This window comes from Anabrus simplex, chromosome 3 (genome assembly GCF_040414725.1).
Source record: "Anabrus simplex isolate iqAnaSimp1 chromosome 3, ASM4041472v1, whole genome shotgun sequence".
In the NCBI taxonomy this organism is placed as follows: Eukaryota; Metazoa; Arthropoda; class Insecta; order Orthoptera; family Tettigoniidae; genus Anabrus; species Anabrus simplex.
This window is the reverse complement of record NC_090267.1, coordinates 143,918,813-143,942,134: the sequence shown is the minus strand read 5'-3', so window position 1 is coordinate 143,942,134 and position 23,322 is coordinate 143,918,813. Positions and strand designations below refer to the sequence as shown.

Sequence of the window (23,322 nt, the reverse complement as noted above, 5' to 3'; positions counted from 1 at the left end):
TGCCGGAATATAGTCCCGCAGGAGTTCTTTTATGTGCCAATAATCTACCGACACGGCGCTGTCGTATTTGAGTACCTTCAAATACCACCGGAATGAGCCAGGATCGAACCTGCCAAGTCGGGGTCAGAAGGCCAGCGCCTTAACCGCCTGAGCCACTCAGCCCGGCAACAGAATTTTAGTAAAGGTTTCTACAGATACCTCTATTATACTACACAAATATTTAACAATAATAAAATAAGCATGCTAATTTCTAATAAGATTTACTCGTATACTACTGTACAGTACACTACAATAATTTTGAACTACATTCAGACGTATCCTAATTACAATACCGGTACCATATGTCACTACTAAGCACAAACAGAAATTGAAATTGCAAGTTTGAAATTTGCACGAACTACTGTACTCAGAGATTACCAATTAAGCTAAATTCTTAGACAGATTATTATTAGTACTATGCTCTAATAGATACAAACGAAAGATACACACGAATATAGGGTAGCAGGTAAGATACTGTACTATCTAAATATATCGTATCTACACTACAATTCTAAACTGCAAAGTGCTATATGATTTTTACCGCTGGTGGATTACTATTATTTTCCCTACTATGGGGGACGGAGAATATAAGTGTCCTTAAATGCTGAAAAATAAGAGGTTGTCTACAATAATTTCTGTCAAAACTACACAATAGTATTGGGATAGGCCCTATAGGAATTTGATTATTAACTTTTACTCGATGTATGAACGAGGGTGCAAAGTACAGTACAAAGTATGCCGGGACCTTAGACTACAAATTATCAGAATAAAGTAAAGTACTACATAAAAAAATGATGGGAAATTGTATTCCCTATAAAACTTGTTTTATTCAGTTTTACCGTACCGACTATGATAAGAGTGGTATTTCAGAGTCGGAAGAAATCTAAATGTGAAGGCCTACAATATCGAAAGCACATAACATCGATCAACAATAACATAACATTGACCATTGTTCATTGTGATGTTCGTTGTCTTTTATGCTGCCAGTCAACTCTAACTCCTCCCTCATACCCCTCAACGCCTCGCAAACACCCACAGTTCCTATACTTGCACTCTTTAGCCATTCTTTATGGAAAAAATGAAAAGAAAAGGAAAAATGAATCCCCTAATGGGATTACTGCTGTGTACTGAGTATAACAGCCTGACTGAATATTTGATGATATAGATGTTGATTCCCATAGGGAATCTGAAATATTTGTCCTGAATGAATAAATTTATAATACCAATATAAATGGTCCGTTATTGGACATTATAAATTTTCCAGCTAACTCATTCTTGGTTGCCAGTGTTTCGCCCTCATGTGCTAGGGTGGGCTCATCAGTTGGTACCTAGCACACCTACCAATACGCTGGCTAGTGCATACCGTGGAGGCCACTGCGTAGGCTAACTGGAGCCACCGGCAGTGCCAATGCACTAAGAGACTTTGTCTCATTATCAAAAATTGATGCCTGCTTGGCCATCAGATGATATAGATGTTGATTCCCATAGGGAATCTGAAATATTTGTCCTGAATGAATAAATTTATAATACCAATATAAATGGTCCGTTATTGGACATTATAAATTTTCCAGCTAACTCATTCTTGGTTGCCAGCGTTTCGCCCTCGTGTGCTAGGGTGGGCTCATCAGTTGGTACCTAGCACACCTACCAATACGCTGGCTAGTGCATACCGTGGAGGCCACTGCGTAGGCTAACTGGAGCCACCGGCAGTGCCAATGCACTAAGAGACTTTGTCTCATTATCAAAAATTGATGCCTGCTTGGCCATCAGATGATATAGATGTTGATTCCCATAGGGAATCTGAAATATTTGTCCTGAATGAATAAATTTATAATACCAATATAAATGGTCCGTTATTGGACAATATAAATTTTCCAGCTAACTCATTCTTGGTTGCCAGCGTTTCGCCCTCGTGTGCTAGGGTGGGCTCATCAGTTGGTACCTAGCACACCTACCAATACGCTGATGGCCAAGCAGGCATCAATTTTTGATAATGAGACAAAGTCTCTTAGTGCATTGGCACTGCCGGTGGCTCCAGTTAGCCTACGCAGTGGCCTCCACAGTATGCACTAGCCAGCGTATTGGTAGGTGTGCTAGGTACCAACTGATGAGCCCACCCTAGTACACGAGGGCGAAACGCTGGCAACCAAGAATGAGTTAGCTGGAAAATTTATAATGTCCAATAACGGACCATTTATATTGGTATTGTAAATTTATTCATTCAGGACAAATATTTCAGATTCCCTATGGGAATCAACATCTATATCATCTGATGGCCAAGCAGGCTTCAATTTTTGATAATGAGACAAAGTCTCTTAGTGCATTGGCACTGCCGGTGGCTCCAGTTAGCCTACGCAGTCGCCTCCACGGTATGCACTAGCCAGCGTATTGGTAGGTGTGCTAGGTACCAACTGATGAGCCCACCCTAGCACACGAGGGCGAAACGCTGGCAACCAAGAATAAGTTAGCTGGAAAATTTATAATGTCCAATAACGGACCATTTATATTGGTATTGTAAATTTATTCATTCAGGACAAATATTTCAGATTCCCTATGGGAATCAACATCTATATCATCTGATGGCCAAGCAGGCATCAATTTTTGATAATGAGACAAAGTCTCTTAGTGCACTGGCACTGCCGGTGGCTCCAGTTAGCCTACGCAGTGGCCTCCACGGTATGCACTAGCCAGCGTATTGGTAGGTGTGCTAGGTACCAACTGATGAGCCCACCCTAGCACACGAGGGCGAAACGCTGGCAACCAAGAATGAGTTAGCTGGAAAATTTATAATGTCCAATAACGGACCATTTATATTGGTATTATAAATTTATTCATTCAGGACAAATATTTCAGATTCCCTATGGGAATCAACATCTATATCATCTGATGGCCAAGCAGGCTTCAATTTTTGATAATGAGACAAAGTCTCTTAGTGCATTGGCACTGCCGGTGGCTCCAGTTAGCCTACGCAGTCGCCTCCACGGTATGCAGTAGCCAGCGTATTGGTAGGTGTGCTAGGTACCAACTGATGAGCCCACCCTAGCACACGAGGGTGAAACGCTGGCAACCAAGAATGAGTTAGCTGGAAAATTTATAATGTCCAATAACGGACCATTTATATTGGTATTATGACTGAATATTGGCGGAAAATAGCTGGGGAGTTGGAAAACTTTCTTCTTTAGCATGCCATTTCTCTGGTTCATATATTTTCTGTTATCGCTGGTACGTAACACATTGGTAATTTTTGTCCGTGTCTGTATGAATGTATGTACATGCATAATGAGAAAATGGTATTCCAGCTAATAGATCCCTACTCTGATGCGCTGTTTTGAATGAGCAGTGTGCACATTTGAGGCAGAGGCTCACATCGTAGTAATAGTAGTAGTAGTAGTAGTAGTAGTATGACGTGGTCTAGAATTACAATGTAGGCCTATTCCAAATTATAGCACCACAATTCACTAATCATCATCATTATCATCTTAAACCATCTCCAGTTTCCCGGGTGTGGTATATGAGCCTCCTCCATCTCATCCTGTCCTTGTACCATTCTTCCTCCACCAACTTGTCCCAATCATGACCTCTCAGCAGTACATCGCTTTTAACTAAATCTATCCATTTCCTTCGTGGCCTTCCCACGGGTCGTCTTCCTTCTACCTTTCTGTCAAATTCCTTCCTTGCAGTTCTGTTTACTGGCATCCTCTTCATGTGACCAAACCACTTCAGTCTTGATATCTGAATCTTATTGAGGAGAGAACCATCTATTCCCACTTCTTCTCTAATTTTCTCATTCCTAATCTTGTCTTTCCTGGTTTTCTGGATCATAGTGCGTAGGAATTTCATTTCAGCTGCCTGAAGTTTGGAATTATCTCTATTGGTCAGTGTTGTGGTTTCGAGACTGTATGTAAGAATTGGTGTATAACAGGACTTGTACAATGTCATTTTTGTTTTCATGGGTATTTCCTCATCCCACAGCAGGTGTCTTACCTGGTGGTAAAATTGCGTTGCCTTATTGATTCGATTGTTCACCTCGTGTTTGGCTAGGTTGTCATTTGATATAACGCTACCCAAGTATTTGAAAACTGGAACGCTGTCCAGTTGAGCTTCATTTAACATGACTACTGGTTCTGCTCCTTCCCCATACACTTTCATCACCACCGTCTTGGTCTTGCTGATGTTTAAACCATATTTCTTAAACTCCTCATTCCAGCTAAATAACTCAAAATTCAACCCTGAAAGGAGCTGTTTCTTAAAAAAAGCTTCTTCCTCTTCACTTTTATTAAATTTTACACTCATTTTATTCCAAATTAGCAGTGAGGAGGGGGTTTCACCTTTGGCTTGGAGGAAAAATTTGCCTCCAAGTCAGATAGATCCTTCCGCCTCCAGTGTAGTGAATTGAGATTTTCCGACTCATCAGGTACTCCTAGAAATCAGATTAGTAAAAGGGCATAGTCTTTGCCCTGGGACTCTCCACTATTTCACCCCCCCCCCTTCCCTGCCGAAGAAAGACGAAGAGTGTTCGCAGATCACAGCTGTCTGCAGCTTGGTCATTCCAACTGGATGTTTGAGTCGTGTTCACGCCAATATTTTTCAGTTAATGTATATCAAATTGTATCTAATGTACTCCACTATGAAAAACACTATGTTCACCGAGCTCGATAGCTGCAGTCGCTTAAGTGCAGCCAGTATCAAGTATTCGGGAGAGAGTAGGTTCGAACCCCACTGTCGGCAGCCCTGAAAATGGTTTTCCGTGGTTTCCCATTTTCACACCAGGCAAATGCTGGGGCTGTACCTTAATAGAGGCCACGGCCACTTCCTTCCCATTCCTAGCCCCATTCCTGTCCCATCGTCGCCGTAAGACCTATCTGTGTCGGTGCGACGTAAAACAACTAGTAAAAAAAAAAAAACCACTATGTTCTGTCTTACCATTACAGTTATCTTTATTTAAACATTCAAACATAATGAACTTCTTACAGACGTAAACGACCACTTTGTTTCGTCCATGGTAAAATTACAGCCAATACGTAGAACACAATAGTGGATACAGTAACATCGTCTTTATCCAATGACGTACAAGGAAACAATACAGTACAGTAGGTAGGCTACACTGAATTGCCCATTATGCTATGCACAATAATTCCACAGTGTACGTGTGACGTCCAGTCTTATCTTCACAGAGCCGGTACGTATACTTACAAACAACGTTCACTTCACAGCAGATGTTCAAAGCAACCACCTTGCATTTGCAAACACTTCGCCACTCGCTGGACCCTACGCAACACACCTGCATCCACTGTTGCCGATGCAGCAAGCATGCGAGCTATTAGGTCTTGTACAGTGATGGGTGGAGTACTATAAACACGTTCCTTCAAGGGTCCCCACAAATAAAAATCTAGTGGATTAAGGTCCGGGGAACATGGAGACCAGAACACTAGACCTCCACGACCAATCCATTTCCCTGGAAACACTTCATTTAACCAGTTACGCACAATCATTCCAAAGTGTGGTGGTGCACCATCCTGCTTAAACCATAGCTATCGCCAAACACCAAGTGAAGCGATTTCTAAAGCATCAGGCAAAGTACTGCCCGGAAACGTGCGATAGCGGGGTGCATTCAACTCGTCCGGCAATAGGTAAGGGTCTAAAAGCACTCCTCCCACGATTCCAGCCCACAGGTTTATGCCAAAGTGTGCCTGAAAGCCACATTCACGGGCGACATGTGGGTTGTGGTCAGACCAATAATGGCTCTTCTGATGGTTGAAAATACCTTCCCGAGTGAAGCTACATTCGTCACTCCATATCACATTCTTTATAAAAGGTTTGTTATCTTCAACTGGTTGTAAAAGCCATTCACAGAACTGTACTCATTGAATGCGGTCTTCTGGCTGTTGGTGTTGAGTTAACGTGTAAGTTAGTAGTAGTAGTAGTAGTAGTAGTAGTGGTGGTGGTAGTACTAGTAGTAGTAGATGAAGTTTTTCATCATGCAACACGTCAACCACCAGTGTTTGAGACACCTGGAACCGCCTTGCAATATCACTGGTACTTCGCCGAGGTGACTGGTGAACGGCTTCAAGAATGTCATCCCCTGTTTGTGGAGTAAGTCTAGTCCTTAGACGACCTCTGTCCACTACTTGTGGACAAAGATTACCGGTTTCCTGCAGGCGTTGCTCAAGGCGACTAAAAACATTCTTATCAGGATGGCCCCTTTGAGTGTACCGTGCTGCATACTCACGAGCAGCAGCAGAAGCTTGGTTATTGGATGCTATTTGCTTTACGTCGCACTGACACAGACAGGTCTTATGGCGACGATGGGACAGGAAAGGCCTAGGAACGGAAAGGAAGCGGCCGTCGCTTCAATTAACACTAGGACCGCCGGAACATACTCTATACCTAGAACCGCCGATGCAGTCATTTTGACCGCTGTATTATTATTATTTTTCTTCTCAATACGTATAGTAACTCATTATCATCGTTTCAAATATGTATTACTAAGTTTATAAAACATTAATTATGGGATCTAACACGGAAAAGATTCAAATTGTTTAATAGTATTACAAATGTAATATTTTCCTCATTTATTACAAACACAAAAACATTTCTATAAAACACACTTATCTAATAAACAGATATTGTTTTTACTTCAAATTCTTTTAGTATAAACGGTAAAATAGTTATTACTCATTGTCAGAAAATAAAATTACTGTAACAATCCATTTAGTGCAATTTATGACCTGAAACATGTTTGCCAAATCCACATACCACAACATATGTCTCTCTTTCTTTTCCTTCAGTGTATTTGCACACGCTGATGCAATTCTGCGTCTTTAGAAGCAGAAACTACATACCACGACCTTAGTTATGTCCTTTGAGCAAGAACCACACACTCGCTGTTTGCACTTTCTGCAGGTAAAACTTGTCTTATTCCTACATTTCCGCATTTGGCATTGCCTATTCTGTACATTTCCTTCCATAGGCTTCCTAAATTCGGGTTCTGTATCCACATACTTAGGTTTCAATCCCGTGTACCCCACACGAAGCTCCACTGCTAGTTTCAGGATGTCATTTCGGCGACTGATCTTCTTCCCTGTCAGTGTTTGAAAATTATCCAGGAGTTGAAATGAAATGACGTACGGCTTTTAGTGCCGGGATGTGTCAGAGGGCCCATGATGAAGACGACACATACACCCAGTCACGGTGCCAGGAGAATGAACAAATTTTGGTTAACATTCCCGACCCAGACGGGAATCAAACTCGGGACCCCAAATGACGAAAGGCCAACATGCTAACCTTTTAGCCATGGAGCCAGACATCCAGGAGTTGATAGCTGCCAAGTCAAGAATATTATGAAATACATGAACAGGCCATCTTCGTGTAACAGATCGAACAGTATATTTTCTTCCCATTTGATCTACCATGTCTACATCATATTTTGTATTGTAGTAGAAGTCTTCTGTTCCTGGAATCCTTTTGGGATTAGCTTGAAGTTCAACTTCTGAGTGCAAAGTACTGTATACAACGACGTTCTTGTTTCGTTTTCCTTGATAAACAGTAAGTGTGTCATTAGAATATTTCAGGAGAGTTGAGTCGTAAAGACTACCTTTCATAGCCTTCAGAGCTTTAGGAATTTCTCTCCTTGATCGTCTAATGGTTCCAACAATATTCGTACCATTACTTTTCATCTCCTTACCAAGTGACTGTTGCAAAGAAAGTTGTCTGTAGTCACTTTTCGCCCCGTCTTTTGAAACCGCTCCACCAACTTCATTACTATACTTTCAGGTAGAGCATCGTCATGTGGTCTGAGATCGTCATTTCCTAGGTAAGGAAACCCACTGCACGGAAACTTTGAGTCAACGTCCACAAGAAGCCAAAATTTAATTCCAGTTTTATCTGGTTTGTTGGGCATGTACTGTAAGAATGGATACCTTGTTTTGCTTGGAAGAAGCTGCTCATCAGTAGGTAGATTTTCACCTGGAATATAATACAATTGACAATTTTCAATGAATTTGTTCCATACTTTTGATACTAACGCAAATTTATCAGTTTTCAAACGTTCTAATCTTGTAATTCTGACGTCGAAACGTAAAAATCTTTGGATTTCTCAAAAACAGTTCCTCCCCTTGTTTCACTGAAGAATGGTGGCCCCCACTTTTTAGACCAGAGTTCATCACGTTTAGTGCTACTGGCTCCAAGCACACCACGAGCATACACTAAGCCAATGAATGCCTCAAGTTTTCTAAACTTACACTCCACAATTTATCTCCTAAAACGCGTTTTGCTTCAGTTTCCGTAGAGTGTTTGATGTGTTTCAATATAGATTAATCAATAAAAAGACTCCATGCACACGCTACATAGTCGTCAGAAACATAACGCTTTGAGTATGGAGTAGATCCTGGATTTTCTTTCACGATGTTGTGACAAGCCATCCTGCCAGGTGTAGTCTTCACAAACTCTCCTACAGTCCACTCCGTGATGCCATCTGTACCTTGTAACGTATTACTTGGTCCTGGGAGGCTTGTGTTGATGTGTCCCTTCTTTTTTTCAGCTTTTCGTATTGCATTTTCTACTGCGGGAATAGAACAATCGAAAACTTTCAGTTCTCGGGCAACACCAGGCATAATTGCAGTCTAAATGCTGAAAATCAGTACCAAGGTTGTAATGTTGACATCAAAATAATGCATATCATTAGGGAATTGTGACAGCGGAAGAATGTTCGCTACTCTCAGAGGAGAGTGACCTATTAGCCGCCTTTAGAAAAATGAATAAAGAAGAGAATGAACAATGGCCGTAGATAGACTATCACATTCATAGTTGTGCTTACATTATTGCAGGGAGAATAATTATAAACAAACGTTATCTCAACCAGAGGAATAAGCACATGTTCTAATACATTTTAGTATGATAATCAATACAGCGGTCAAAATGACCGCTCCGGCGGTTCTAGGTATATTCGTTACATACGTCCTAACCAATGACGCAAAATGAATTACATTTTATATGGATGATTCTGACCGGTAATCAGGAAAAGTCACTGAAGCTGTTTGCAATACTACAGAAAATGTGGTCAAAATAAGGCTTTGAAAACGTGTAGCGGTCATTTTGACCGCTCCGGCGGTTCTAGTGTTAAGGTACAGCCCCAGGATTTGCCTGGAGTGAAAATGATGATTGATGTTTGTTGTTTAAAGGGCCTAACATTGAGGTATTCGGCCCCTAATGGTATGAAATGAGATCAAATGAGATGACAAATTAAAAGTCCAAAATCCTCCACTGACCAGAATTCAAAGCGTGAGGACGAAGAATGAAATGATGGATGGATATGAATTTAAATGAATCAGTGGATCTGACCCACAGTATCTCAAATGCACAGAAGCGTGCACAAAACAATAGTATTATGGATCAAGGGACTGCTTCTAAAACACGATGCTGAATCGATTATGCTTGTTGTTGAAACGGGTCCAAAATCCAGGTCATCGGCCCCTCATAAGGGTATTTATCACTAGAAAAGTAGAACCATGGTATTTGTCATGTTGCGCTACTAATCAAGAGTAGCGTAGACTCGCGGTATTCCACACATTATGGTACTATTCACAGGTAATGAAATTCGCACATGTATTACAGACCTACTGTGTTTCGTACATTGCAGCGCCATTGACAGGCAACGCAAACCTATGGTGTTCATCACCTAAGTGTACTAACCACAGAGACTAGTACTATCCCGTGGTGTTCCTCATCTAGTGGGTACTAATCACAGGCAAGCCAGAACCATGGGTTCCGTCATCCCATGGTGTCTCTCATATAGTGCTACTAATCACAGGTACTGTAAAAGCCATCGCGCTCTCGTTTGTTACTAATCACAAACCTATTTGTTACCTAACATAGTGGTACTACGCACAAGGAAAAGCGACTCATGATGCTCCCCGCATGGTGGTACTAATCACGAGTTGTTTCATGGTTTTAATTTGATCATCCCTTGGTTGCCCCTTTTAGTTGCCTCTTACGACAGGCAGGGGATACCATGGATGTATTCTTCGACTGCGTCCCCCGTCCACAGGAGGTGGTGTGAAAATGGGAAACCACGGAAAACCAACTTCAGGGTTATCGAATGCACCCAACACTAAAAGCATATCGACGTCCTCGCCGTTTGTGTACTCCATCAGGAAGCCGCCCTACATGCAGTTGACAGGACCAGTTACGGTTGTGCACTGCGTGGTTAGTCGACTCAAGCATTCAGTTGAATGGATCACACTGTCATGTGTTCGACTATTGTCATGTGACAACAGGATGTCATGCTTACCAACACAGTTACACGACGGGAAATAGGGACCTGACGTCACACACACAAAAGAAAAAAACAACAACCTGATGTAGATTCGAGCCGTAGCTCCATGGTGCGTGTGGGTTTGATAACTCAGCCGTCTACTCAGTGAGCTGCAACGGCAGGTACGGTACAGTGGGATGATGCACGTTCCTCTATTACATTCCGATGCGCTGCAGGATGTGACAGTGTTGCCAGCTTCTCATTTTCGACTTGTTTTACAACAGCACCAGATCCGATTTGGCTATAGAAACTTTTGTCTTGCCATGGGATGAGGAATCGCATGCCGACCTCCAAGTAGGCCTTTTATGTTACCCTGTATTTACAAATAGAAAATTGTGGAGGCATTCACAGAGGCTTTCAGACTAAATGAACACTGAAGGCAGAACAGTCTATAAAAAGATGTATGCATGTATGTATAGTATTACTAAACTACAGCCCACTGAAGTACACAGGAAAAGGAGAGTGTTTACATGTCAACTATCCGCTTCTACTGGCGTGAATATGGACTGGATAACATCCAGGTGACAGGCCACATGATCGCTGCAAAAGGAACAATTGCTAAGTAGTTTGAAGAATTCCGCTCAAGTTTCAACCTACCAGAATCGTTGACAAAAAATGTGATCCTAAAAGCCTCGAAAGGTTCACTATCAACACTGAGACATCATTTGTTTAGTATGTATTTTGAATGAATGTATTTAGTATACTTTGTCCTCATGGGCAACCTCCTTATGGGAGAAGTGTTTATTCTCTGAATAAATGTTTGTATATACTGTATATATATATAAATGCCAATGACTGCGCCTTGCACCACACTGCACTCCTAGCTAGACTAGTGAAGAGACAGGAAGCACAGGAGCAGTACTTTAATTTTAAAATGTTTTTACACTTTTTAATAATAATGATCATAAAATAAGAATGAAGTTGTAATTTGATAGAATATAATGATGTTCTTTCAAGAATGAAACATTTCTTGATTTTAATTAATGGTAAGTTTTACAGGTATAATCTGTTAATAAATGTTTTCTTTTTCAAATATTTCCTAAATTTATTTTATCCTGAATTAATTTTGACAAACTGAAGAACCCCACAGTTATAGATTACCTAAGTAAAAAAAAAAAGCTTCCACTATTAAAAAGACCTCTGACCATATCTCGACAAACTGCAGCAATCTTCCAAGCACGATAATGCATGTCCTAATGTCTCCAGGTCAATACACTGCTCTACACTGTGTGGATACACTACCCTGACCCAATAGTTCTCCAGACCTCCGCCCCATTGAGCATGTGTGGAACATGATGGAATGGCGCCTAATGTCCAGCCCACCTCTGGCAATGGCCGTTGTCCAGCTACACCAAGTAGTACAACCGGTGCGAGATACTGTACCTCAGAGAAATGTTCAGCATTTGTACAATAAGTTACATGCCAAAATCTCTACATGTGTGGCCGTTCAGAGTGGTTATACTCCTTATGATGATGTAACATTCTGGATGTCGCACCGACTTGATGTTTTGATCGGTACCCTTACAAGCCTTCTTCTCCTTCTTCTGTACTATCTTTGGGGCAGATCTGTGTATGGGACGTTCTTAAATGCATATCCATAGTGTACATTACTTTTGTATTCCTTCTGGCAACTGAGGATCACATAGATCTGTTTAAAGGAGGAATGCCGCATTACAATTGACCTACATAAAAAATGGCACGTGGGATGCAGTAATTTGGTTAACTGAGAGCTGCTACTAGTTATGACCTCACAAAGCAATTTTCCTAAAGCAACTAGGTTATCAGCATCCATACTTTTTTCTTAACTATAAACCACAAGAATATTTTCAAATTAAACAGAGGAAGTACATTATTTAGCATGCAAACAGAAGATTTTACATAGCTAATACTCTACCTGATGTGCATAAATAGTATCATACACTATTGTCCAACAAATTCCTGCAACATAGAGAGGCAAGCAGACAGACCAATCACAGGAACCCTGCACTGCAGACCACCCCAGCAAAGCACCCCAGTTGAAGGTCATCCCCAAGATTAACTGGGGCCAATGTGTCACCCGCTTCATAAGTGGATAAATGATGACTAGACCTGTTCAGTGAAACAAGACAGAAGTAATTAAAGAGAAAAAGGACAGACAAGAAGAAACCATCCACAAACCCAAAAGAGGAATGATACAGATACTCATTCTTTGGTTGAATGTTGGACTTAGTAGTAGCCACATTCATCACTCACTAAGAACAGCTCGTATGCCAAAAATAAAATAATAAAGAACCCTATGTAAAATAAATTTTAAACTTGGCTTTGAAGACATGTTAATGGTCTTCTGTAAGCACAAAACTTTTCGTGAATCAGTAAACACAGCACGTATGAATAAAATGGATTGTTTCGTATATAACTTCAGGATAGGAAGAAACTATACTCGACTATACTTCACTTTTAATATTACTACCCATCAGGCACAATATGAATTAATTAATGGTATTTATCACAGGTTAACTGTCGTCGTTGCTTTATTGACATTTACTCAAACAAGTATACAGGATGTTCAGGACACATTCCTCATACATAGAAGAAGAAAATATGTTACATGGACATGGACTCGGAAACACCATTTACATGTTAGAATTCATTTTCTACAACTCTACATAGTACACTAATCGTGGGAAATACACACGAACAAAATGTACCAGCATACCACATGAAACTCTTTCATACATTATGTTTACATAGTGGCTTATTCATCCACCCCTGGTGCATTGACCACAGGCAGTTGGAGCTGTATGAACCCTCTCCTGGATCGTCATTAGACCAGGTGTTAAGTGCTCAATCCTACATACAGAGTCACTTGAGAGTAAAAAACAGAAGAAACTAACACATTTTTTCCAAGGCATTAATGGTGGTATATTGCATGTTCTTATACTATATGTGTTCTATCTTCAACGACTTGCTTTAACAAGGTAAGGTAAGGGTGTATTCTGCCTGAAGGCAGGTCCAAAACTCCGCACAGGTGTGCCTGAGCTGGAGTTTACGTGCGGTAGGGTGGCCAGTTCCTTTCCGCTCCTCCATTCCCTCACCCCGCACCAACAGCGTGTGGCAAACCATCCAAATCTTCACTACACCCAATGTTGCTTAACTCTGGAGATCTCACGGGATCCGGTGTTTCAACACGGCTACGGCCATCGGTGCTATAACGAGGGTTGTAATTAAAATGACAAAATACTTCAAATTTATTTTTATATGGTTAAATGATATGTATGACAGTATCAAGCTGTAGTTATATGTGATTAGATTATGTGCAATCCTCAAAGGCAGCAATGCTCTATTTTTCTCTTACAGTTATGAATTTCATTGGTTCCGTATTGTCTCAAATTTTGATAGCTTGAAATAAAATTCACCTCCCAAGATACTTTGAGATATCGAGGTTTAAACTGAAGATCAAGAAAGCAAGCACCAATACACAACATCCTTGTATTAGTAGCTTGCTTATATTTTTTTCTTTGAACAATGTCTTTAATGTTCTAGTTTTCATTTTATTATCTTTTTATAGGGAAAATGTATCTGTTACTCTAATAAAAGGATCATTTTTGGTCTTACGTTAGGAAGACCGGAAGATTTTGTTCTCCACCATCAGCCACATATGTTGTGGTAGAGATGAACAGACTAGCAAATTTCAGACACACTCCTATGCTGCTGGCTGCAGGTTGGATCATTTTTCAATCAATATCCTTTGTCTCTGATCATACATTTCCAAATCATCAATGTACAGCCAAATAATTACTTCAAACTGGTCCTGTTGAGCAAACCACTTTTGAAAAAATGGGAACATATGGTTGCTCAAAATAAAGTACTATCATTATGAATAACAGGAATCCGTTATGTGAGTGTACTGTCTGTCAATCAGATAGCGCCAATTTTGATCTTGTCCTTTAGTTCGGTCTATACTCCATTCACTCAGCTATGCATTTTGGATGCTCTGAAAATTAAAGATATGATCAGTCTATCATTTCCTGCGGAAATCATTCATTCCTCAAAAAAGATGTCATCTCTCTGTAAGCATTTCCTCAATACTGAGGATTTTGAACTGCACGGAGATTGCTTTGTATCATTTCCAGCTCTTTGCGAGCCCCAAAGCCCTTGTGAGGGATGTTCTAGTTACTTGTTTTATGGTGTTTGACTGACATATAGCAGCTGATCCAAGCTCGCTCTTGTAAGGGATATTTCCTCCCCACATTGGACTATATAGCCAAAGAACTGCAGAATCCATTATTTGCATATTATCGACAGCCTGGTTTTGATGTTGACCTCCTCCAGAATAGAATTATTTGTGCAGAATGCTGTTCAAGATCCATTTCCCCCAACATCACATTTCAAAGAAGTAGATTCTCGTCAAATCTGCAGCATAAAGAGTCCACGTTTATGTCCTGTAGATGAATACTGAGAATACAATAGATCTACTCTCAAGTTTATTTTATAGTGATGGAGCAATCCCTCCATAAATGGATAATTGCATCATAGTAGTCTTAACTATGGCAATTCATCTCCTGATGTCAGTATTGCAATTCCTCTTGCTTTTAGAGATGACTGAACCAAGGTATAATATTTCTGTAATAGGCTTATCATGGTTCTTTTGCATAATGATATGTAATCCCAGCTTGTTACTCGCATTTTTTAATCCAGTGAGGAGCTATTCCGAATCCTTTTCATCTACGGAGATGAGTGCAGTGTTATCTGGATACCAAAAATCAAGAACCAATAGGAAATCCACCATTCCATCCATTAAGAGCAGCCCTCATTATGTGCACATACATACATACATACATACATACATACATACATACATACATACATTATCTTTAAAGACTGAAACCCTCTCAGCATTCAGTCTGCAAGCCTCTGTGAATTTACTAAACGTCGCCGCAAGCCTCTATTTGCAACTTGCTAGTTGCGTTACGTCTCACCGACACAGATAGGTCTTATGGTGACGATGGGACAGGAAATGGCTAGGAGTGGGAAGGAAGCGGCCGTGGCCTTAATTAAGGTACAACCCCAGCATTTGCCTGGTGTGAAAATGGGAAACCACAGAAACCCTTTTTCAGGGCTGCCGATAGTGGGATTTGAACCTACTATCTCCCGAATACTGGATACTGGCCGCAATTAAGCGACTGCAGCTATCGAGCTCGGTCTATTTGCAACTAGTGCTGTGGCATCATTTAGTTCTAAACCACTTATCTTTAAATCGTAAGAAACATAGTCTAACCATCTTTCTCTTGGTCACCCTCTGCTTCTTTTACCCTCCATAACAGAGTTCATTATTCTTTTTTTTTCCCCCCTTTTTTTTTCTTTTTCAATTCGCTTTATGCCACACCGACACAGATAGGTCTTATGGCAAAGATGGGACAGGGAAGGGCTAGGAGTGGGAAGGAAGCAGCCGTGGCCTTAATTAAGGTACAGCCCCAGCATTTGCCTGGTGTGAAAATGGGAAACCACAGAAAACCATTTTCAGGGCTGCCGACAGTGGGGTTCGAACCTACTATCTCACGAATACTAGATACTGGCCGCACTTAAGCGACTGCAGCTATCAAGCTCGGCCATTATTCTTCTAGATAACCTATCCTCCTCCATTCGCCTCAGATGACCCCACCACCGAAGCCGGTTCATGCGTACAGCTTCATCCATCGAGTTCATTCCTAACTTAGCCTTTATCTCCTCATTCCAACTACCCTTCTGCCATTGTTCCCACCTGTTTGTACCAGTAATCATTCTCGCTATTTTCAAGTCTGTTACTTCTAACTTATGAATAAGACATCCTGAGTCCACCCAGCTATTGCTCCCGTAAAGCAAAGTTGCTCTGAAAACTTCGTCTGGGAGCTGACTTCCCTCTTACAGAATACTGTTAATCGCAACTGCGAGCTCACTGCATTAGTTTTACTACACCTTGATTCAATCTCACGTATTATATTACCATCCTGGGAGAACACACAACCTAAATACTTGAAATTATAGACTTGTTCTAGCTTTGTATCACCAATCTGACATTCAATTCTTTCAGATTTCTTACCTACTGATATATATATATTTAGTCTTCGAAAGGCTAATTTTCATACCATATTCATCACTACATTTCCACCTAACTGAATCCCTCCCTGCCATTTTATACCTTTCAGCAGATGATCCATGTAGACTACGAACAGCAAAGGTGAAAGATTACAGCCTTGTCTAACCCCTGTAAGTACCCTAAACCAAGAACTCATTTTACCATCAATTCACACTGAAGCCCAATTGTCAACATAAATGCATTTGATTGATTTTAATAATCTACCTTTAATTCCATAGTCCTAAAGTATGGAGAACATCTTTTCCCTCAGTACCCTGTCATATGCTTTCTCTAGATCTACGAAACATAAACAACTGTCTATTCCTCTCGTAACATTTTTCAATTACCTGGCGCATACTGACAATCTGATCATGACAGCCTCTCTGTGGTCTGAGACCACACTGGTTTTCATCCAACTTCCTCTTAACTACTGATTGCATCCTCCCTTCAAAGATGCCAGTGAATACTTTGCCTGGTATACTAATCAATGAGATACCTCCATAGTTGTTGCAATCCCTCCTGTTCCCTTGCTTATATATAAGTGCAATTACTGCTTTTCTCCAATCTGAAGGTACCTTACCAACACTCCATGCTAATCTTACTACTCTATGAAGCCATTTCATCCCTGCCTTTCCACTATACTTCACCATTTCTGGTCTAATTTAATCTATTCCTGCTGTTTTATGAAAATGAAGTTTATTTAACATCCTTTCCACTTCCTCAAGTGTAATTTCACCAACATCATTTTCCTCCTCCCCACGAGCTTGGCTGTCCGCAATGCCACCAGGAGGATTTCCTTTTACGTTGAGATGATGTTCAAAATATTCCCTCTACCGGTCCAGTGATTCCCTGGGATCTATTACGAGTTCACCTGAATTAACCAAAAAACTATTCATTTCCTTTTTCCCTCCCTTCCTAAGACTCTTTATTACTGTCCAGAAAGACTTCCCTGCTAATTGACCTAGCCTTTCCAGGTTATTACAATAATCTTTCCAGGACTTCTTTTTGGATTCAACAACTACTTGTTTCGGACTGTTTCTTTCATCTATATACAAATCCCTGTCTGCCTCGGCCCTTGTTTGGAGCTATTTCTGATAAGCCTTCTTTTTACGTTTACAAACTGCACTCACTTTATATTTTACCACAATGTTCACCTTTTCTGTTCCGTTCACCGTTTAATGAACTGGTTCATGTTTGTGGGTTACTGTAGTCACGTCCTAGTTCGTGAACCATGGGCAACAGCTGAGTGGCCTAGTAAGTGGTCCTGAGAGCCGGGATGCCAGTTGCTATGGAATGGGAGTGGGCATCTTGGACATATTCTGAGTCATGGCCCTCGTGCTCAGGCGGCTAGGACTATACAATTCACCGGTGGTCCATAACCCGTCAGAGGAGAGATCCTCACTTGGACTATGTGTAAGTAGGGTAACATCCTGCTTCATGAATTTACCGAGCTCAGAACATTTTAAGCAAGCCTCGGACCTATGGGAGTAAGGGAGTCCCACTCCCATTTGACAGGCGAGGGACTCCTTGGAAACAACTTGGCGAACAAAATAGAATTCGAAGGGGAGCTATCAATATTAATGGGGCTTATGGAAGAAAGAAGGTAGAACTGGCTGAGTCAGCAAAGAGGATGCATCTGGATGTCCTAGGAGTAAGTGATATTTGGGTAAAGGGAGATAATGAGGAAGAGATAGGAGATTATAAAGTGTACTTGACGGGTGTTAGAAAGGGAATACCAGGAATACCACTGCACGGAACATAGTTTCTGTTAAGCAAGTAAATGAGCAAATGGTGTGGGTAGATTTGTCAGTTGGAGGATTTAGGACAAGAATTGTGTCCGTGTATTCACCATGTGAGGGTGCAGAAGAGGATGAAGTTGACAAGTTTTATGAAGCATTGAGTGACATCGTAGTCAGGGTCAACAGCAAGGATAGAATAGTGCTAATGGGCGATTTCAATGCGAGAGTTAGGAATAGAACTGAAGGATACGAAAGGGTGATTGGTAAACGTGGGGAAGATATGGAAGCTAATGGGAATGGGAAGTGTTTGCTGGACTTCTGTGCTGGTATGGGTTTAGCAGTTACGAATACATTCTTCAAGCATAAGGCTATTCACCGCTACACATGGGAGGTTAGGGGTACCAGATCCATAATAGACTATATCTTAACAGACTTTGAATTCAGGAAATCTGTTAGGAATGTACGAGTTTTTTGCAGATTTTTCAATGATACAGGCCACTGTCTGATCTGTAGTGAACTAAGTATCTCTAGGCCCAGGGTAGAGAAAGTGAAATCTGTCTGCAAACGAATAAGGGTAGAAAATCTCCAGGATGAGGAAATTAGACAGAAGTACATGGATATGATTAGTGAGAGGTTTCGAACAGTAGACAGTAAGCAGGTTCAGGATATAGAAAGTGAATGGGTGGCATACAGGGATGCTGTAGTAGAAACAGCAAGGGAATGCCTAGGAACAACTGTGTGTAAAGATGGGAAAAGGCGAACATCTTAGTGGAATGATGAAGTGAGAGCAGCCTATAAACGTAAAAAGAAGGCTTATCAGAAATGGTTCCAAACAAGGGCCAAGGCAGACAGGGATTTGTACGTAGATGAAAGAAACAGAGCAAAACAAATAGTTGTTGAATCGAAAAAGAAGTCATGGGAAAATTTCGGTAATAACCTGGAAAGGGTAGGTCAATCAGCAGGGAAACCTTTCTGGACAGTAATAAAGAATCTTAGGAAGGGAGGGAAAAAGGAAATGAACAGTGTTTTGAGTAATTCAGGTGAACTCATAATAGATCCCAGGGAATCACTGGAGAGGTGGAGGGAATATTTTGAACATCTTCTCAATGTAAAAGGAAATCTTCCAGGTGGTGTTGCAAACAGCCGAGCTCATGGGGAGGAGGAAAATGATGTTGGTGAAATTATGCTTGAGGAAGTGGAAAGGATGGTAAATATACTCCGTTGTCATAAGGCAGCAGGAATAGAAGAAATTAGACCTGAAATGGTGAAGTATAGTGGGAAGGCAGGGATGAAATGGCTTCACAGAGTAGTAAAATTAGCGTGGACTGTTGGTAAGGTACCTTCAGATTGGACAAAATCAGTAATTGCACCTATCTATAAGCAAGGGAACAGGAAGGTTTGCAACAACTATCGAGGTATCTCATTGATTAGTATACCAGGCAAAGTATTCACTGGCATCTTGGAAGGGAGGGTGCGATCAGTCGTTGAGAGGAAGTTGGATGAAAACCAGTGTGGTTTCAGACCACAGAGAGGCTGTCAGGATCAGATTTTCAGTATGCGGCAGGTAATTGAAAAATGCTACGAGAGGAATAGGCAGTTGTGTTTATGTTTCGTAGATCTAGAGAAAGCATATGACAGGGTACCGAGGGAAAAGACGTTCACTATACTGGAGGACTATGGAATTAAAGGTAGATTATTAAAATCAATCAAAGGCATTTATGTTGACAATTGGGCTTCAGTGAGAATTGATGGTAGAATGAGTTCTTTGTTCAGGGTACTTACAGGGGTTAGACAAGGTTGTAATCTTTCACCTTTGTTGTTCGTAGTTTACATGGTTCATCTGCTGAAAGGTATAAAATGGCAGGGAGGGATTCAGTAAGGTGGAAATGTAGTAAGCAATTTGGCCTATGCTGACGACTTGGTCTTAATGGCAGACTGTGCTGAAAGCCTGCAGTCTAATATTTTGGAACTTGAAAATAGGTGCAATGAGTATGGTATGAAAATTAGCCTCTCGAAGACTAAATGTATGTCAGTAGGTAAGAAATTCAACAGAATTGAATGTCGGATTGGTGATACAAAGCTAGAGCAGGTCGATAAATTCAAGTATTTAGGTTGTGTGTTCTCCCAGGATGGTAATATAGTAAGTGAGATTGAATCAAGGTGTAGTAAAGCTAATGCAGTGAGCTCGCAGTTGCGATCAGCAGTATTCTGTGAGAAGGAAGTCAGCTCCCAGACGAAACTATCTTTACATCGGTCTGTTTTCAGACCAACTTTGCTCTACGGGAGCGAAAGCTGGGTGGACTCAGGATATCTTATTCATAAGTTAGAAGTAACAGACATGAAAGTAGCAAGAATGATTGCTGGTACAAACAGGTGGGAACAATGGCGGGAGGGTACTCGGAATGAGAAGATAAAGGCTAATTTAGGAATGAACTCGATGGATGAAGCTGTACGTATAAACAGGCTTTGGTGGTGGGGTCATGTGAGGCGAATGGAGGAGGATAGGTTACCTAGGAGAATAATGGACTCTGCTATGGAGGGTAAGAGAAGTAGAGGGAGACCAAGACGACGATGGTTAGACTCGGTTTCTAACGACTTAAAGATAAGAGGTAAAGAACTAAATGAGGCCACAACACTAGTTGCAAATCGAGGATTGTGCTGACGTTTAGTAAATTCTCGGAGGCTTGCACACTGAACGCTGAAAGGCATAACAGTCTGTAATGAAAATGTATGTATGTATGTATGTATGCATGTATGTTCACCTTTTCTTTACACACAACTGTTCCTATGCATTCCCTTGCTGTTTCTACAACAGCATCCTTGTATGCCACCCATTCTCCTTCTATATCCTGAACCTGCTTACTGCCTACTGTTTGCTTTTTCTTTTTTTTGCTAGGGGCTTTACGTTGCACTGACACAGATAGGTCTTATGGCGACGATGGGATAGGAAAGGCCTAGGAGTTGGAAGGAAGCGGCCGTGGCCTTAATTAAGGTACAGCCCCAGCATTTGCCTGGTGTGAAAATGGGAAACCACGGAAAACCATTTTCAGGGCTGCCGATAGTGGGATTTGAACCTACTATCTCCCGGATGCAAGCTCACAGCCGCGCCTACTGTTTGAAACTTCTCACTTATCATATCCATGTACTTCTGTCTAATTTCCTCGTCCTGGAGATTTCTACCCTTATTTGTTTGCAGACAGATTTCAGTTTCTCTACCCTAGGCCTAGAGATACTTAGTTCACTACAGATCAGATAGTGGCCTGTATTATCAAAAAATCCCCGGAAAACTTGTACATTCCTAACAGATTTCCTGAATTCAAAGTCAGTTAAGATATAGTCTATTATGGATCTGGTTCCCTAGCCTCCCATATGTAGCACATTGAAACTGCCCATTAGTACTATTCTATCCTTGCTGTTGACCCTGACCACGATGTCACTCAATACTTCATAAAACTTGTCAACTTCATCCTCATGTGCACCCTCATATGGTGAATACACTGAGACAATTCTCGTCCTAATTATCCAACTGCCAAATCTACCCACATCATTCGCTCATTTACGTGCTTAACAGAAACTATGTTGCATGGAATGGTATTCCTGATAAATAGTCCTACCCATTACTCTGCCCTTCCCTTTCTCTAACACCCATCACGTACACTTTATAATCTCCTGTATCTTCCTCGTTCGCTCCCTTTACCTGTATATCACTTACTCCTAGCACATCCAGATGGATGGATCCTCTTTGCTAACTCAGCAATTTCTACTTTCTTTCTTACATAAGCCCCATTAATATTGATAGCTCCCCATCGAATTCTATTTTGTTCCAAGGTGTCCCTCGCCTGTCAAATGGGACTCCCATAGGTCCGAGGATTGCTTAAAATGTTCTGAGCTCTGTAAATTCATGAAGCAGGATGCTACCCTACTTACACATAGTCCAAACGAGGATCTCTCCTCTAACGGGTTATGGACCCTCGGTAGATTGTATAGTCCTAGCCGCAGTGTTGCCAACTTAGCGGATTTTCTGCTAAATTTGGCGGAATTCTAGATTTATTATAGCGGAATTTAGAGTTTTATCCATTTTACTTTTTTAACATAAATTTGTACTCCAGACTGAGCTATTCCGTATTTCTTGTCAGGAGCGAGCAGTCACATGAGGAAAACATGTTATTTGATTTGATGTTATGAGATCATGGTATCATAAAGTTGTAATGCATTGGGAAAGGATACTTATCTCTTAGTTGACGAATGACGAGAGATAATGAAACTGTGAGAGAGTACCATTTATATTTATGCTATGAAGGAAGACCATTTAATGAACTGGCCTGTTTTGTGCATGGCCCTTGAGGTAGGGGATTCACCTAGTTGCACCCAGCACTAAAACACCTACGAGTTTTAGCTCGCCGGTTCGCAGGCAGGGGGTTAATCTCACTGAAACTCACAGATCAGGTGAGTGCAGACATTTACTTTTGTTATTATTATTATTATTATTATTATTATTATTATTATTATTATTACTATTATTATTATTCTTTATCGATTTTGGCCAGCTGTGGACCACGTAAATAACTCTGCAAGATTTAAATTTTCTTTGGCGCCAGTTCTTCCTCCTGCTTGTGGCTTCTTTCCTTTCAGCCGTCCATTATTGTTTCTTCTTGGTCGCTGTTTCTGGCTCTAGGAAACCCTTAAGTGTGTGTAACTTTTTTCTGAAGCTGGTTCTATTGTGGATGTCTTGATGTGTGACGTTCATTTGTTGCAAATCCTTCTTCGTATTAACAAACCATTTTTCATAAGAGCTGCCTTTCCTATTGGGCTTATTGAAGTGGTTAAAGATTTTCTTAGCAAGTTTGTCATCAGGCATTCTTGAAATATGTCCAAAAAATTTAACTGTTCGCTTTTGAATGACATCTGAAACTATTATTATTATTGCTCATTATTTGAGATCGGATTTCTTGGCGGAATTTTAGCGGATTTTTAGTAGTATTTAGCGGATCTTGAAAATATAAGTTGGCAACACTGCCTAGCCGCCTGAGCACAAGGAGGCCCATGACTCAGATTATGTCCGAGATGTCCACTCCCATTCCATAACAACTGGTATCCCGACTCTCAGGACCACTTATGAGGCCACTCAGCCGTTGCCC

At 41.0% G+C, this 23,322-nt stretch overlaps 1 protein-coding gene across 4 annotated transcripts in view; it reads right to left on the bottom strand.

The window, feature by feature from the left end:
• Coq2 (ubiquinone biosynthesis protein COQ2, mitochondrial) overlaps window positions 1-23,322 on the bottom strand; it is a 229,058-nt gene that overhangs the window by 86,836 nt on the left and 118,900 nt on the right. For all 4 annotated transcript variants that reach the window (XM_067142743.2, XM_067142742.2, XM_068226600.1 and 1 more), the window contains one exon: window positions 12,246-12,439. In XM_067142743.2, coding sequence (XP_066998844.2) covers window positions 12,246-12,439 — 194 coding nt within the window. The remainder of the gene's footprint in view (window positions 1-12,245; window positions 12,440-23,322) is intronic.